The following is a 16,475-nucleotide window of genomic DNA, read 5'->3' as shown; positions in this document are numbered from 1 at the left end:
GTATTTTAAGGCTAAAATTCTGGTGAGCTCAGAATAATATATCCTTGCTCAGAATAAAGAATGGTCAAATACACCAGTACTGCCAAACCTGAAAATCTTAAGGACTGACTTTCACTTCTGGACCTGACAAAGTAGCCTGTGGCAAACCAACATTCTTGCAGAAAACATAGGAAAATCTGAATTAAAAAAAAAAAAAAAAATTCTGTCTAAAGGCATGAGATGTCACTTGAGGCCAACTTGACAGGCTAACATTTGGGAGAGAAGGGAAGCACAGAGAGGTGATCCCAACACTTAGTGGCTTTTTCCTCATAGAATTTGCTGAATTCTTATGCTTCTCAGGGCAAGAGACTAAAGCTAAGCAGAAATTTAGAATTTTCTATAGCCTCATGCTACTGTGAAGCCAAAATTTGGAGTTCAGGACTCTCTAAAGAAGGAGGGTAGTGGTCACAGGAAATGTGATGCTCTCCGTTGGGACTCCTGGAAGGCGACAACCTAGCAGTAAGGGCAAACAAGAGAAGGGCAAAGCTTTACAAACTCTGCAACCCAGTCTCCAGCCAACAAGTCACTAGTGAGATTAAGGTGGTTTGCGTGCACTCTAGCTGCCCACCAGAGGAGGAGGTAACTCTTCTCTGGAGGAATACAGCATCATCCAGAGCCTCTTCACTCCTTCACATATATGTCACACATAAGGGATTCAATCCAAAAGCACCAGGAGTACTAAGAAACTGAATCAAGAGAAAAAACAGATAATAGAGCAGGACCCACAGAACTGAGATACCAAAGTTATCAGACACGGATTTTATAATAAGTATAATTAATATGTTCAATAAAACAGATAAGAATGAGAATTTCAACGGTGGATTGGAAACAAAGAATCAAATGAAAATTCTAGAACTGAAAAATATAATAATTGAAATTAAGAACTCAATAGATTGATTTAACAGTATACTGGACATAGCAGAAGAGAAGAATAGTGAACCAGAAAAACACATAAGCAGAAAATATCCATGGTAAAACTTGGAGGAAAAAAATTTAAAAAGAGACGTATAAGTCATAGTGAAAAGGTAGAACATATGTGTGACTGGAGTTCTGGAATGGGAGGAAGAAAAGAATGGGGCAAAAACATTATTTGAAAAAAAAAGGCTAAAAATGAATTTGAGAAGCAGTCTAGACTTCAAGCAGAATAAACACAAAGAAAATCCACCTAGGCACATCACAGTAAAACCAATGAAAACCTAAGACTATCTTGAAAGTTCCTTGAGAGAGAAGAATACATTACCTTTAAAGGAGGAAAAATAAGACTGACAGTTGTCTTTTCAACAAAAACAATGGAAGCCAGAAGACAATGAAGTAACATCTGAAGTGTTGAAAGAATGTAATTGCCAAACTACAATTCAACAGAAAGAAAATATCCCTAAAAAGTGAATATGAAATAGATATTTCCATACGAACAAAAACAGATTGTGTCACCAGAAGACCCATATTAAAAGGAACAATAACAAGAGTGCTCCAGGCAGAAGAAAAATAATCCCAGGTGGAAATGTAAGAAGGAACGAAAAGCAACAGAAAGAGTCAATATGTGGGTACATGAAAATATTTTGGCACAAGACAATAATTATAATGTCTTGAGATGTTGAAAACACATATGTTAACTAAAATACATAGCAAAAATAACACAAAAGGTGGAAGGAAGAAAATGGAGTCAATGTTTTAAGGTACTAGCATTGTCTGGGAATTAAAAGTAAAAATTTATTTTGGATAGTAATAAGCTGGTTTTACTTATTAGACTTACCTATAAAAGACTAGTTAAAGAAAGTATATAAACGGGGCCAGCCCTGGGGTGGTTAAGTGCGCACACTCTGCTGCTGGCAGCCAGGATTCGGATCCCGGATGCACACCGATGCACTGCTTGTCAGGCCATGCTGTGGTGGCGTCCCATATAAAGTGGAAGAAGATGGGCACAGATGTTAGCCCAGGGCCAGTCTTCCTCAGCAAAAAGAGGAGGATTGGCATGGATGTTAGCTCAGGGCTGATCTTCCTCACAAAAAAAAAAAAAAAAAGGAATGCTAAAAACAGTTAATTCAAGAGAAGGTAAGATAGAAGACAAAAAGGTATTTAAAGCAGATTTTCTATTTTTTAAATAGAAAATAAATAGTAGATGTCCAATCCCATACATATTAGTAACTGGTCTAAATTATCTTATTAAAAAACTAAGATTGTGAGACTGGAAAAAAAAATACAACTAAATGCCACTTAGAGAAACACCGAAAATATAGACACAGAAATATAGAAATATAGAAAACAAAAGAATGGAAAAGGATTTACCATATAAACACTAACCACAAGAAAGCTGGTATACCTAAACTAATATCAGACAAATCTCACAATATTAGAGAAAATAGACTTTAAGATATTTCATATTGACAAAACGGTAAATTCTTCAAGAACTTGTAACAAATCTACATCTGTGAGATATGTTCACATACCACTCTCAATAACTCAGTAATCACACCATTAAGAATAAGGATTGAGGGCTGGCCCCGTGGCTTAGTGGTTAAGCGCTGCGCGCTCTGCTACTGGCAGAGTTCAGGTCCCGGGCGCACACCGGTGCACCGCTTCTCTGCCCATGCTGAGGCCGGGTCCCACATACAGCAACTAGAAGGATGTGCAACTATAACAGTTTACAACTATTTACTAGGTCTTTGGGGAGAAAAAGGGGGAAAAAAAAAGGAGGAGGATTGGCAATAGATGTTAGCTCAGGGCCAGTCTTCCTCAGCAAAAAAAGAGGAGGATTGGCATGGATGTTAGCTCAGGGCTGATCTTCCTCACCAAAAAAAAAAAAAAAAAAAAAAAGAACAGGGATTGATCTCAACAACCTGAAAAAAAAACTTGACTTCACTGATATACTTTGAACACTATATTCAACAATGACAGAATACACATTATATTTAAGTGTATACAGAACATTTACCAAGACTGATCACATACTGGGCCATGAAGCAGTATGAACACATCTCACAGGCTGAGATCATTCCGAACATGTTCTCTGAACTCTGTGGAATTAAGCCAGAAATGAACATCAAAATACCAAAAAGATAATTAGAAAATCCACAGGTATTTCTAAATTAAGCAATACATTTCTAAATAACTAATAGATCAAAGAAGAAATCACAACGAGAATTAGAAAATATTTTAAACTAAATGATAATAAAAACATGAAATGGAACTTATAGGATGTAGCTACAGCCATGTTTAGAAGGAAATGTACAACCATCTACCTGTCTATATTGATTATCAATCTCAAGAAATTAGAAAAATAGTAAATTAAACCCAAAAGAGAAGGAAAGAAATAATAAAGATAACAGAAATTAGTAACTTAATAAAAAACTGACAGACCTCTAGAAAGACTAATCAAAAGAAGAGAGAAGGCACATATCACCAATGTCAAGAATGATAAAGGTGACGTCAGCACAGATTCCAGAGATTTATAAAATAACAACATAATGAGGAAACTTTATAGCAATAAATTTGACAGTTTAGACAAAAGGCTCCAGTTCCTAGAAAGGTACAATGTACCAAAACAGACACAAGAAGAAACAGAAAACCTGAATGGTCCTATATCTAATAAATAAATTTAATCTTCAATTTAAAACTTTCTCACAAAGAAATTTCCAGGCAGAGATGGCCTCACTAGTGAATTCTTCTGAATATTTAAGGAAGAAATAACACCAGTCTTACCAAGCTCTTTCAGAGCACTGAAAAAAGGGAACATTTCCATCTGGTTTTATGAAGTTAGCACAACCTACCAGAATCTGATAAGGACAATTAAAAAGATATAAAATCACAGACCATTCTCTTGCATGAACACAGATGCAAAATTCCTAAACAAAATATTAGCAAAAGGAATACAGTGCCATAAAAAAGGATAATACATCACAAATAAGTTGAAATTCAAGGTTGTTCTCACATTTCAATCACTCAATGTTATTCATCACATTAACGAAATAAAGGAAAAAAACCACATCATTATTTCAATAGATGCTGAAAAGGCATCTGACCCAATTCAACACCCAGTCATGATAAAAATTCATAGCAAAGTAGGAGTAGAACAGAACTTCTTTAATCTGATAAAAGAATATGCACAAAAAATCTACACCAAACATCACAGTTAATTGTGAAATACTGAAAACATTCCCCTCAGACTGAAATGAAATAAACATGTCTGCTGCCACTATTTCTATTGAACACTGTAACAGAAGTCTTAACCAGTACAAGGTTAAGAACCAAAAAATAAAAGTTTGGAAAGGAAGAAATAAAAATGTCATTATTCTCAGATAATACGAGTATGTTCATATAAAAATGCAAAATACTCTGGACAATCTATTAGAATTAATAAGGGAATTCAGTGAAGTTGCTGGACACAAGAGCAATATAAAAACCAATAGTCTAGCCATATACCAGCAACAAATAATTGGAAAACGAAACTTTCAAAAGATATTTATAATTGCATCAAAAACAACAAATAGTTAGAAATAAATATAATGCTATGAAAGATGTGTGAGAACTGCACACACAAAATTACAAAAAAATTCCAGAGAAATTAAAGAAAACCTAAACAAATGTAGGGGTAGACTATGTTCATAGAATGGAATACTCTCAATTCTCCCCAATTAATCTACAGATTCAGGCCAACTCTTATCAAAATCCCAGCAGGAATTTTTTGGAAATTGAATAGCCAATTCTAAAATTCTAAAGGCAGGGCCGGCCCCGTGGCTTAGTGGTTAAGTGCGCGCTCTCTGCTGCTGGCAGCCCGGGTTCGGATCCCGGGCGCGCACCGACGCACCGCTTCTCCGGCCATGCTGAGGCTGCGTCCCACGTACAGCAACTAGAAGGATGTGCAGCTATGACATACAACTATCTACTGGGGCTTTGGGGGAAAAAATAAATAAATAAAATTATTAAAATTCTAAAGGCAAAGAAAAGAACAAAGCTGAAGGACTTATATCATCAATAGTAACTCATTATAATGTTGGAGTAACTAAAACAGTATTGTATTGGCACAAGATTAGACAACAAGAATGAAAGAGAACAGAGTCCAGAAACAGACCTGTACACAGACAGACCTACGGAACAGACCGTAGAACCAGAATCAGACCCACGCACGCACAGTCACCTTATGTATGACAAAGGTGCGATGTCACTGCAGTACAATGGGGAAAAGACAGTCTTCTCAGCAAACGATCCTGGGTCAACTGGATACCATAGGGGAAACAATGAATAATGAATCTTCTGTGTGAACTGTAGACCTAAGTATGAAAGACAAAAGAATGAAGCTGCTGGAGGAAAACACAGAAGATCTTCATGGCCTTGATGTCTTAGGTAGGACACAAAAAGCATTAACCACAAGGGGAAAAAAAACTCTGATTAATTGTACTATCTTAAAATTTTAGAACTTCTGTTTATCAAATGACACCATTATCCAGAGTGGGAAACAATGTTTGCAATACATATATCTATATGACAGAGGACTCAAATCCCAAATATACAATCTACAAATCAATAAGAAAAGATTAGACAACTAAGTAGAAAATGGGGGAAAGACATATACTTAACAAAAGAGGGATATTTAAATGACTAATAAAAATTAAAAAGATGATTAACTTCACCAGCTATAAGTTGAGATGTAAGATAGTTCATATATCCTCTAAAATGGTGAAAATTAAAAAAAAATAACAATACTAAGTATATAAGAGAATATGGAACTCTCATATCCTGCTGGCTGGTGTATAATCTATTATGACCACTTTGGAAAACTATTTGGCAGTGTCTACCAAAGCTTGCCAATTCATGAACAAAGTACTCCTAGCTACATACTCAAGAGAAATGTATATATACATTCTCTAAAAGACCTACAAGAATGTTCATAGCAGTACTATTCACGATAGGCTCAAGCTAGAAATAAACCAAACGTCTAGCAACAGTAGAACGTACAAGTAGTGGTAGGTTTACACAGGGAAACATTGTACATCAATGAAACGAACCAACTATTGCTACACGTGACAACATGGATGAATCTCAAACACACTGTCGAAGGAAAGAAGCCAGACACGGAAAAGTACACTGTATGATTCCAGTTATATAAAGTTTAAAAATAGGCAAAACAAAGCTACAGTCAGGGTAGTAGTTATCTGTAGGACAAAAGAAACGGAGGGGATGGAGGTTTCTGGGATGCTGGTAACATTCTAGTTCTTGATATAGGTGCTGATTATACAGATGTATTTACACTGTAAAAATTTGCTGAGTTGTACACTTATGATTTGTGTACTTTTCTGTGTTAGTATTACTTTAAAATTTAAAGTAAAAAAATGTTTACTTTAAAAAATCTAGGAGATGGCTTTCAAAAATAATAATTTGGCTCAATAAAAATAACCAATTGCTAGCTTTCTCTTCTAGCAGCTATTGGATAGCCATGTCTAGTAAAGCCTTCTCTTGATTGTGATCATAAAAACACATCATCTGTGAGTTCTAGAGAATATTTGTCTTCTTAATGTTTTATGTTATAGGATATCATTCATCTAACTGTTTCTCAAGAGGGGAGGCAAATGCACCCTGGTTTTTCCACACTGAAGAGCACCTGAGGTGTGGAAAGACTGGACGCACCGAAACTGTCATGTGACAGAGCAGGCTCGGGATGGGCACACAGGGCCCAGGTCACTTCAGGGTGGGCTGAATTAAGGAGCCACACCCCTAGCTGCATTGGCCCACATTAAAAAAAAATGGTATGGTTCTAAAGTATACAACCATACGGGTTCAAGCGAGGCATGCAATAGTATGATCCAAGCCCCTATACAACGCAGTCAAGAGGTCACCCCCTCGTTTCCGGGAGGGACCAGAAATGAACTCAATTTCCTTCCAAATCACCAAAAGTTTCAAGAATTGGCACCATCAGGTACATCTGGAAGTAGGGGTGTGGGGCTGATAAAATAAGGAGGAGTGGTTTAAGGTCAGGTTATGAAGCCTGTATGCCCCCAGATCCCTCCCCAACTCAGAGGAGCTGGAGGAGTTCCCTCTCCCAACTTGGCAAAGGTTGGAGGCTTTTTCTCCCGGACAGAGTAAATCAAAGCTGCTCTGGACTGAAGGCACCAGGGCCATGGGTGGCAGGAGAGCCAGCTGAAGACTCAAGCCCCACTTACCCACCCACACAGAGCTTCCAAAAAGGACTTCAGTCCTCCCACTGTTGAGTGGGGCAGACGATAAGGAATTACTAGATAAGAAAGAGATAACAAAATAATCAAAGAGAAAATTTGAGAACACAGAGCCTATGAAGAGAGAAGAAAATGCTTTTGAAAATCGTTATCTTTAGAGGTAAAATATTTTAACTGTAAAACACGAATAAGAGTTTATAAATATTTAGAAATATTTGGAGCAATATTCAGAGAAACAACAGTTCTTGGAAATTAAAAATGATGGCAGAACTTGAAAACTCAATAGAGAATTCCTGCCTGAAACAATTAGGAAACCAGAAAAAAAAAAAAGAAAGAAACAACTGCTTTTAGGCCCTGTATAAATGACAGCGAAAGAGGGAGACCCCTGGGAGAAGGGAAACAAACCGGTAATGATGCCCTAGGTGAGCCCTTGGAGGCAGGTCCAGGTCAGTGCACAGAGCACACAAAATAGCCCAGGAGTCTCAGTGAACTAAGTGACAGAGAGCAGGGTGTGGGGGGCCGAGGCAGCTAAAATCTGTGGCCACTGAAGAGCAGAAAGCCGCCAGAATTGAACTTGTAGTTTAACACCTTCCCACAAGGAAAACCCCTGGCCCAGAAGACTTCACTGGTTCTACCAAACATTTAATGAAGAAATAACACCAATTCTACACAAATTTTCCTAGAAAATAGAAGGGGAAACTTCCAAATTCATTTTATGAGACTAACATTACTCTGATACCAAAAGCAAAGATATTACAAGGAAATAAAATTACAGACTAATATCCCTCATGAGAATTGATGCAAAAGTTCTTAACAAAATGCTAGCAAATTAAACCCAGTAATATTTAAAAAGGATAACAAATCAAGACTAAGTTGAGTATATTCCAGGAATGCAAATTTGATTTGATATTTTAAAACCAATCAATGTAATTCACTATATTAATTAATTCACTATATTACACACTATATAACATTACATCATCTTAAGGATTCAGGAAAGCATTTGACAAATATTAAACATCCATTCATGTTAAAACTCTCATCAAACCAGGAAAAGGTATAAACTTTCTCACCTGGTAAAGGGCATCTAAACAAAACCTACACCTGACAGTCTCAGTGGTGAAAGACTGAATGCTTCCCTGTAAGATGGGGAGAAGGCAGGACGGCCCCTCTCACAGCTGCTACTCAGCAGTGTGCTGGTGGCCTAACCAGGGCAGCAAGAAACACCTGGACCTCGAGTACCTCACTGTGGGAATGCAAAATGGAATGGTCACTGCAAAACAGTTTATTATAAAGTTAAAACACACATTTAGTATACAACCCAGCAATCCTATTTCTACGCATTTACCTTAGTGAAAACACATGTTCACAAAAAGCATATGAACTAAAAATACCTCCACACTTGTACCAGAATGTTCATAGCAGCTTTAGCCAAAACCTGAAAACAACTCAGATGTTCATTAAAGATGAATAGATGAACAGATAGTGGTATAGCCATACAACAGATGCTACTCAGCAACAGTAAGGAACTACTGACATATGAAACAGCAAGGATGAGTCTCAAAGATAATGTGCCAAGTGAAAGAAGTCAGACACGAAAGAGCACATACTGTATAAACCCATTCCTATGAAGTCCTGGGAAGGTAAACTCATAGCAACAAAAGCGGATCAGCAGGCAGGGAAGGCGGGAGGGGACCAACTGCCAAGAGGTAAGAGAGAACTCTCAGGGATAACAAAAATATTATTTTTCTTGATTTGGTGATGGTTACACAACTGTATAAATTTGTCAAAACTGATCAAATATTACACTTAAAATTGGTGAATTTTATTGCATTGTTAATCAGCTAAAAGATTAAAAGTAATTTAAAAATATTTAAAAAATCTCAGTAGAAGAACTGGAAGAAAAAATTGAAGAACACTGTCAAAAAGTACAACAAAAAAGAATAAAGATGGAAATTTTAATACAAAGATAAAATTAGAAGATCAGTCCAGGAGATATCAAGCATTCCATGAAGAGAAAATAGAGAAAACTAAAGGTGGAAATCAAACAATGCTAGAAGAAAATGTCCTAGAACCAAAGGGCAGGAATTTCAGATGGAAAGGCTCACCAAACGCTCAATTGCAGGCTGGCCAAGACTCAACGATACAAATACAGAACCAGGGTACATCCCCGAGAACCTTAGGAACATGGGAGTAAATGAGGAGATCCTGCCAGCTTTCAGAGAGGAAAAACAGGTTACAAGTGATGAAGAATCAGAATGATTTTGGATTTCTCAACAGCAGACTGAGGTCCAGAAAACAATGGAGTAATGTCTTGAAAATTCCAGAGGAAGATTTCTAGTGCTGAATTCTATCTAGTCAGACTATCCAGGAGTATCAGGGCAGAAAAAAGACATTTACAGACACATTAGGTTGCAAAAAATGTATTCCCTTGCATCCTTTCTTAGGAAGCTACTGGAAGATGTGTGCCACCAAAAGAAGTGGGTCAACCAAGAAAAAAACGACATGGGATACGCAGACCAGGAGAGGGGGGATTCGCAGGAGGATGACAGCTGGGCACCAACCATTCCAGAGTGGAGCAGGTCAGATGGCTCCAGAAGAGACTTTTCCAGGAAAATGAAATTGTCAGACTGACTGATGAATCATCTGAAAGTCCTGAGATGTAGATAGGTAGAGAAGGGCTGAGAGTAAATTAGTGCTCATTACAAATGAACCTAAGAACCAATGAACTCGGGGAATAGATTGCTTAGGAAAGCAAAAGTTGTCATAATTTACTCTGGATCAGTTGTGAATAGCGTTTGAGAATGTAAAACAGTGATTATTGCTCTGACCAAAATTACACTACTACTCTTCTGGGAGGACAGGGGGTGGAGGAGGCAATAAGCATGAGTAGTTAGGGAGGTGAGTTTAATCCTCACTTTCTATAGAAGGAATTCATAAGTAATGTCTAAAACTGCAAAGTCAAGAGGTAGCACTACCAACGTGTTACTTGGAGACGTGGAAGCAAATATACCAAATAATCAGCTAAAAGAAGAGAAAGTGGTTACTTCCAAAGAAGAAAGAATGGGGAAAAGGGGGGACAAGGGGCCACTGTTTTTCATAGTAAACATTGTAGTTTCATTAAACTAAATGCATGTATTACTTTGATAAAATTTACTACTAAAAATAAAGAAAAAGAATAAAATCCAAAAAAGTTAAAGGAAAGAAATGACAAAGAGCAAAAATTAATGAAATAGATTAAGACAAAATAGAAAGAATCAGCAAAGCCAAACATTATTCATTAAAAAGTCTATTAAAAAAGCAAAACTCTGACAAGACTTATCTGGAAAAAAAAGATAAAAGTAAATACTAAATAAAGTCCTGCTTTCTTCAACAAACACCTCTGGGGCTCTGGTGTGCTGAGGATACAAGAGCAAACAAGACCAAGCCCTTCTCTCACAGATCTAAGTTAGAGATGATGATTTACACAGGACACAGGAAGCACAAAGATAAAGATCACAAAGACAGGACTGATATATTTTACTTCATTAATTAAGAACTTCTGTTAGTAAAGAAAGAGAAAAGATAAGCTATAGACTGACATACGTATTAGCTGATAAAGTATTCGATTCCTGAATACATATAGAACTCCTACAAATGAATAAGAAAAAGATAAACCATAACAGAAAAATGGGCAAAGAATATGAATATGTAAGTCACAGAACACAAATAATCAACATATGAAAAGATATTCAACTTCACGAGTAAACAAGGAAATGCAAATTAAAACCATGGGATACCATTTCTCAGGACTGGGGCTAATTTTTAAAAGTCTGACAGTTCCAAATTTTAGCAAGAATGTAAAGTAACAGGAATGTGCATCAATTATGAATATAATTTGGAACAACTAATTTACTGAGCAATCTGGGGAAATCTAGAAGAGTTGAAGAAGCACATACCCTTAAACCCAGTATTTCTACACCTGTGAATGCACCTACAGAAACTCCCAACCAAGGCCCGTGTGTATAAGGAAATATTACTGAACCATGACCACGGGCTTTTTCATGTCATGACCTGCACCTGACTATAAAATCCCTTCTAGGCATAAAAGTCCTTCTTCACCTTCCCATTCCCCCCACCAAGTGCAATAAACAACTAGCGTTGATGAACAAATGGAAGAATGAATGATGTTGATAGTGCTCAGGGCAGGCCACCCCAAGAAGCACCACTCTGGTATGCGGATTATTTCCAGCTGAAGACAATAAAGACTCAGAAAACTCAGAAAGAACATTTGAGTTTCTCCTCCCAAACTGCCTAAAGAATTGAAAACAAAAGATCTGTTTCAGGAAGGAGTTATCATCATGATGGCTGTAATAATAACGTAAAATAGATGTTACAATAGGAAAGGCACCAAGCCCCCCTTATCAAAAATTCTGTCGCTCTATGGCCACATTCTCTATAGGTGGCCCTGAAAAGAGTTGTCAGACAAACATTTGCATTTCTAGCTCCATGTGAATTGTCTTCTTCCCCTCTGAAATCCCAAACCACTACCCACTCCCAACACCTTCCTCGCCTTTAGCTACAATACTTAAGCAAGCAGCTTACACAGAGGGACGAGCTGCTCATTTCTGAGTTTCTCCCATGTATACATGTTATTAAACTTGGTATTATTTTCTCCTGCTGTCTTGTTAATTATTTGGCCAGCCGTAAGAACCTTAAGGGAAAGGGCAGAGAGGGATTCTCCTTCTTCCCCCACAGTTTTGGCGTAGTCGGCAGGATCCCCACTGGCTGGCAAGTTGCCTTCTCTGGCTGGAAGAACTGCCTTCTCCCTGGACTACTGCAGATGATGAGATACGGGAACGCCTGACGAAAGCCAGCAAAAGGTAAGATTTCTTACCACATCAGCCTCCCGGAATCTCTATCTGCGGGGTCCAGTGGAAGCAAGTGATGAGAATTTTTTTCTCTTTCTAAATTTAGATTGGCAGGAGAAAATATTTGGGAAACTAGTTTCTTGTGTTTTTAGTGACTCTGGTCAATTTGGTAGAGTACTCTTGGTTTTAATCTTGATCCCCTTTCCTCCCAGGGATAGTCTCTGTTTTTCTCTTTTGTCTCTGTCTTTTGTGTCGTGTGTCATAAGAAGGAAATATCATAGGGTAGGACGCAGGCATAGGCCCTATAAGCCTGCTGTCTGGGCCGGCCCCACAGACTGGTGAGTTTGCGGGTCTCACCAGACCGGCGTCTATTTAGACAAACTTTGCTGTGGGTTAACATGCACATGAAGTGAAAGCCATTGCCAAAGGCATCTTGGAAGCCAAAAAGGCCGCAAATTTGGTGGGCACGGGTCAAGCAGTTAAGAGCCATTAGGGTGCTCTCCACCTTCAGAAGACTCCCCGTGAAAGGGTAAGTTGGGTCACGGAACGGGGTAGATGACACAGGTCCTCCGCCAACTGCAAGAAAATATCTGTGCAACGACGAGGTACTCTGTAAAGCACACAGTTCCCAACCCTGCGGCACCTCCCCCCAGGTATTATTCTGGCTCTAAGAGACCTAAGGCGTGGCTAAAGCTGTCATTGTGCATATAAGAAAAAAACCAGATGAGGTTTTTCCTTCTGTCTTGTTTTGTGTCCTGAGAACTTGGCTTTGTGACCAGTGAGAATATTCTCCTTGGTCTCCACCATACGGAAGGTCCATTTATCGGGGTGCACCTTGGTGGCCAGTTGAGTAGACTGGGGTTCTGAACTGTCCCTTTGTCTGGCTGTGCCAAGCTCTCAGGGGAGTTTCTCTTAAAGGGGCCAGCCCATAAGGGCTTTTGTCATCTTAACCTTCACTGCTTGTTAGTGCTAGAAAACTCCCATTCCAGTAGTGCCTGCCCGGTGTCACAGATTATTGGGTCTGTGACTGGAGGCGTCCCACACTATTGTGGGAGACTGGAGACACCGTTTTCACTACACCATTCTTACCGCCTGTGCAACGAAGGTCTTTACTTTCTCTGAATATCTTTGGGAGTGAATTCTGTGGATCATGGAAGCTACATTATCTGCGCCCTCACCAGGGATACCTCTTGCGTCCGTGGTAAAGATTTATTCTAAGTGTGAAAAGTTACCTCTGGGTCTTTCCTTAAACGGGCTTATTGGATTGAGTCACTATTGTAATAAATATACAAATGAAGATCCTACTCGTCAATGGCCAGACGATGGATCCTTTGAATTGGAAACACTTCTATATTTGGAAAATATTTTAAAGAGCTGTCATCCCAAGCAGCTGCCTTATTGGTATTTGTGGGATGATCAAATTGAAAACAAAACCCAGAAAAATATAACAGCTAGCCTTAGGGAATCTCTTAATAAAATGCAAGAACAAAAGTCAGAGTTAGAACAAAGATTGAAAGCAAATTTACTGAAAATTCCCTTTCTCCTCCCTCCTACACTCCCTTATATCCCCAACTCCCTGTCCCTGACTCCCCAGAAGATCTTTTGGATCTCTGTGCCCCTGGTCCAAACCCTCCCCCTCAAGACTTAGCTCCTCAGCCACCTCCTCAGCCAGTTCCCTTAGGTCCCAGAAGTCCAACTTCTCTGAAGGGCATTCAGCTGCCTATTTTAACTTCTCGCACTGTTGAAGACTTACAGGGTGCGCTTAGGCTTGACCTCCAAGCGAGGGGCGTACAGGTGACTTGTGTAAATGCTGAAAACCAAGAAGTAAATTTAGTAGAAACACCCAGGAAGGACAGGAAGGTTCGTTTTGCTGTGTCTTACAACTCCTCCTACTTTCCAGGGCTCTGTAATCAGGCTCTGTCAGCTTCAGACATTGCTATGCAGTGTCCATTGAGGATGTACCCTGGACCTCTGCTGCAGAGAATTCATGTCCCCTGGACAGCAGCTGATCTATTAAATTATACAATTCTCCTGCTCCATTGTCAGAAGACCCTACTAAATTTAGAGAGGAATTAGAAAGATTAGTGGCTCTTCAAAACCCCACCCACAGAGACCTTGACTGGCTGCTAAGGGGCGTTCTTCCAGCCCATGACTACACTGTAGTTATCAGACAGGCCAGACGGCCCCCTGGAGAAAACCCTCCTCGTAGAGGAAATAGATGGCCAGACCCTCTCCCAGGCCCTCCTGCAGATGACCAGGAAGTGGCACAGCTAGAGGCTGATATTCAAGGTTTAATAGGAGCGATTCTAGAGGCTTTTCCTCCTCAAGTTAATTGGTCAAAAATTGAATTATGCACTCAGAACCAGGGGGAACATCCTAAAGCTTTTGTTGAGCGGTTTATTCAGACTTTCCCAAGACACACTGCATTAAATCCGGAAGCCCCAGAACATAGGAATCTCCTAATTTCTGCTTCAGTTGGAAATTTTCTTCCTGATATAAAGAAACAAATTCAAAACAGTGTGGTTGGTTGGGCAGGGCAACCATTAAGTGTAATAATGGAGGCTGCTACACAATTCTTTGAAAACTGTCAGCAGGAAAGCAAAAGGAAAAGAGAATTAAAGACAACTCTTCTTGCTTTGCAAGGTGAATCTTTTGGAAAGCAAAAATTCAACCCTGAAAGTAAACTAAAGCCCACTCAGAGGTCTCCCTATTTGCCTTCGGACAATTGTAGGTATTGCAAGAAACCAGGGCATTGGAAAGGGGTATGTCCCACTCTTAAGAGAAGGGAAAGTTTAAAAAATGTTCCCGCTTGGCGCCAGCACCCCCAAAAGGCTCGTTTTTCTCCGCCTGAGGGGCATTTCTCCATCAAATCATGGGGTCAGCCGATCCTCAGTTGCACCCCTGAGCCTACAGTTAAACTTAAAATAGAGGATCGGGAACTGGATTTCCTAATTGACACTGGTGCGACACTCTCTACTATCTGTTCGAAGGATTTATCTCTACCTGTTACCTCTGATTCTATTCAAGCTGTTGGAGTCTCTGGACAGCCTATTTCACTGCCCATATCTAAGCCCACTCCAATATCTTTAGGACCCCTTAACACTCATCATGCTTTTTTAGTCTCTGACTGTTCACCAGCAAACCTCTTTGGCAGAGATTTACGTAAATTCAATGCCACTATACATTGTAATGAAAAAGGTGTTTTTATCTCCTTGCCTTCTGACCAAGCCCCAAGTCTCCTACTTCCCATGATGGAAACTCATCCTGATTTAAATCCTTCTGAGGAGGATGAGTCTTTAAAGGATGTCCCAATTAGTCTCTGGGCTGCACATGCAAATGAGGTAGGATTGTTGCTTAGTGCTGAACCCATGCACATTGCTTGGAAAAAGAATAAACTGTTTCCATCAGTAGCCCAGTACCCTCTCTAGAGATGCCGAGTGGGGAACTGAACCCATAATAGACTCTCTTTTGCAACAGGGTGTACTAGTTTTTACTTCCTCACCCTGTAACACTCCAATCTTGCCAGTAAAAAAGGAAGGCAAATTTGACTCACACGGGAACCAAATCTACAGATTTGTACAAGACCTCAGAGCCATAAACTCTTTTGTAATTCCTCGGCATCCTGTGGTCCCTAATCCAGCTGTCATCCTGACCTCAATACCTGCTGATGCAGTCTGGTTTACAGTAGTTGACCTCTGCTCAGCTTTCTTTTCAATCCCATTGCACCCTGACTCACAATTTCTTTTCGCATTTACATTTCAAAGGGAGACAATTAACATGGACTCGCATACCTCAGGGATATTGTGAGTCCCCCTCAATATTTCCCCAGGTCCTTAAAGCTGACTTGGATTCTGTAGTCTTTACTCAAGGCTCCACTCTTGTTCAATATGTTGATGACCTTTTACTCTGTAATCCAACTAAGCAGGGGTCTCTTACCGATTCTCTCATTCTCCTGAAAGCCCTAGCTGAACGAGGCCATAAAGCCTCCAGATCTAAACTTCAGTGGGTGCAAATGACTGTCACCTACTTAGGGCATGAGATATCTCAAGGCATTCAAAAGCTAACCCCCAAACGCCTTGAGTCAATTTTATCCATCCCTCTCCCCAAAACAAAGAAACAGCTACGAAAATTTCTAGGAGCTGCTGGTTACTGCTGCCAATGGATTCCTATTTTTGCGGCCCTTGCTAAACCTCTGTATTCTCTTCTCCCAGATATCGCCCCAGAGCCTATTTCCTGGCCCTCAGAGGCATTAAATTCCTTTGAGGCCTTAAAAATAGCTTTGTCCACGCCTCCGGCTCTTGGCTTACCTAATTTTGACAAGACTTTTCATCCATACTGTCATGAAAATAATGGAATTGCTGCAGGCATTCTAGGACAATCTTTTGCCTCTCAAAGACGTCCTATAGCATATCTCTCATGC

The 16,475-nt window shown here is 39.5% G+C and overlaps 1 protein-coding gene across 10 annotated transcripts in view; it reads right to left on the bottom strand.

Annotated features, from left to right (window-relative positions):
• Window positions 1–16,475, bottom strand: part of ZNF454 (zinc finger protein 454) — a 43,450-nt gene that overhangs the window by 9,490 nt on the left and 17,485 nt on the right. The window contains exons 4-5 of one of the 10 annotated variants that reach the window (XM_058547634.1): window positions 5,174–5,306; window positions 206–492 (exon numbers count right to left, since the gene is read on the bottom strand). The exons of 5 other annotated variants lie outside the window; for them this stretch is intronic. In XM_058547634.1, the coding sequence (XP_058403617.1) occupies window positions 390–492; window positions 5,174–5,306 (236 nt within the window). In that variant the 3' untranslated portion in view covers window positions 206–389. Of the gene's footprint in view, window positions 1–205; window positions 493–2,862; window positions 3,054–5,173; window positions 5,307–13,674; window positions 13,866–16,475 lie in introns of those variants that run through there. 4 more of the 10 variants (XM_058547646.1, XM_058547640.1, XM_058547666.1 and 1 more) reach the window with 4 other exon arrangements.

This window comes from Diceros bicornis, chromosome 1 (assembly GCF_020826845.1).
Source record: "Diceros bicornis minor isolate mBicDic1 chromosome 1, mDicBic1.mat.cur, whole genome shotgun sequence".
Classification (NCBI taxonomy): Eukaryota; Metazoa; Chordata; class Mammalia; order Perissodactyla; family Rhinocerotidae; genus Diceros; species Diceros bicornis.
This window is presented reverse-complemented; position numbering and strand designations above follow the sequence as displayed.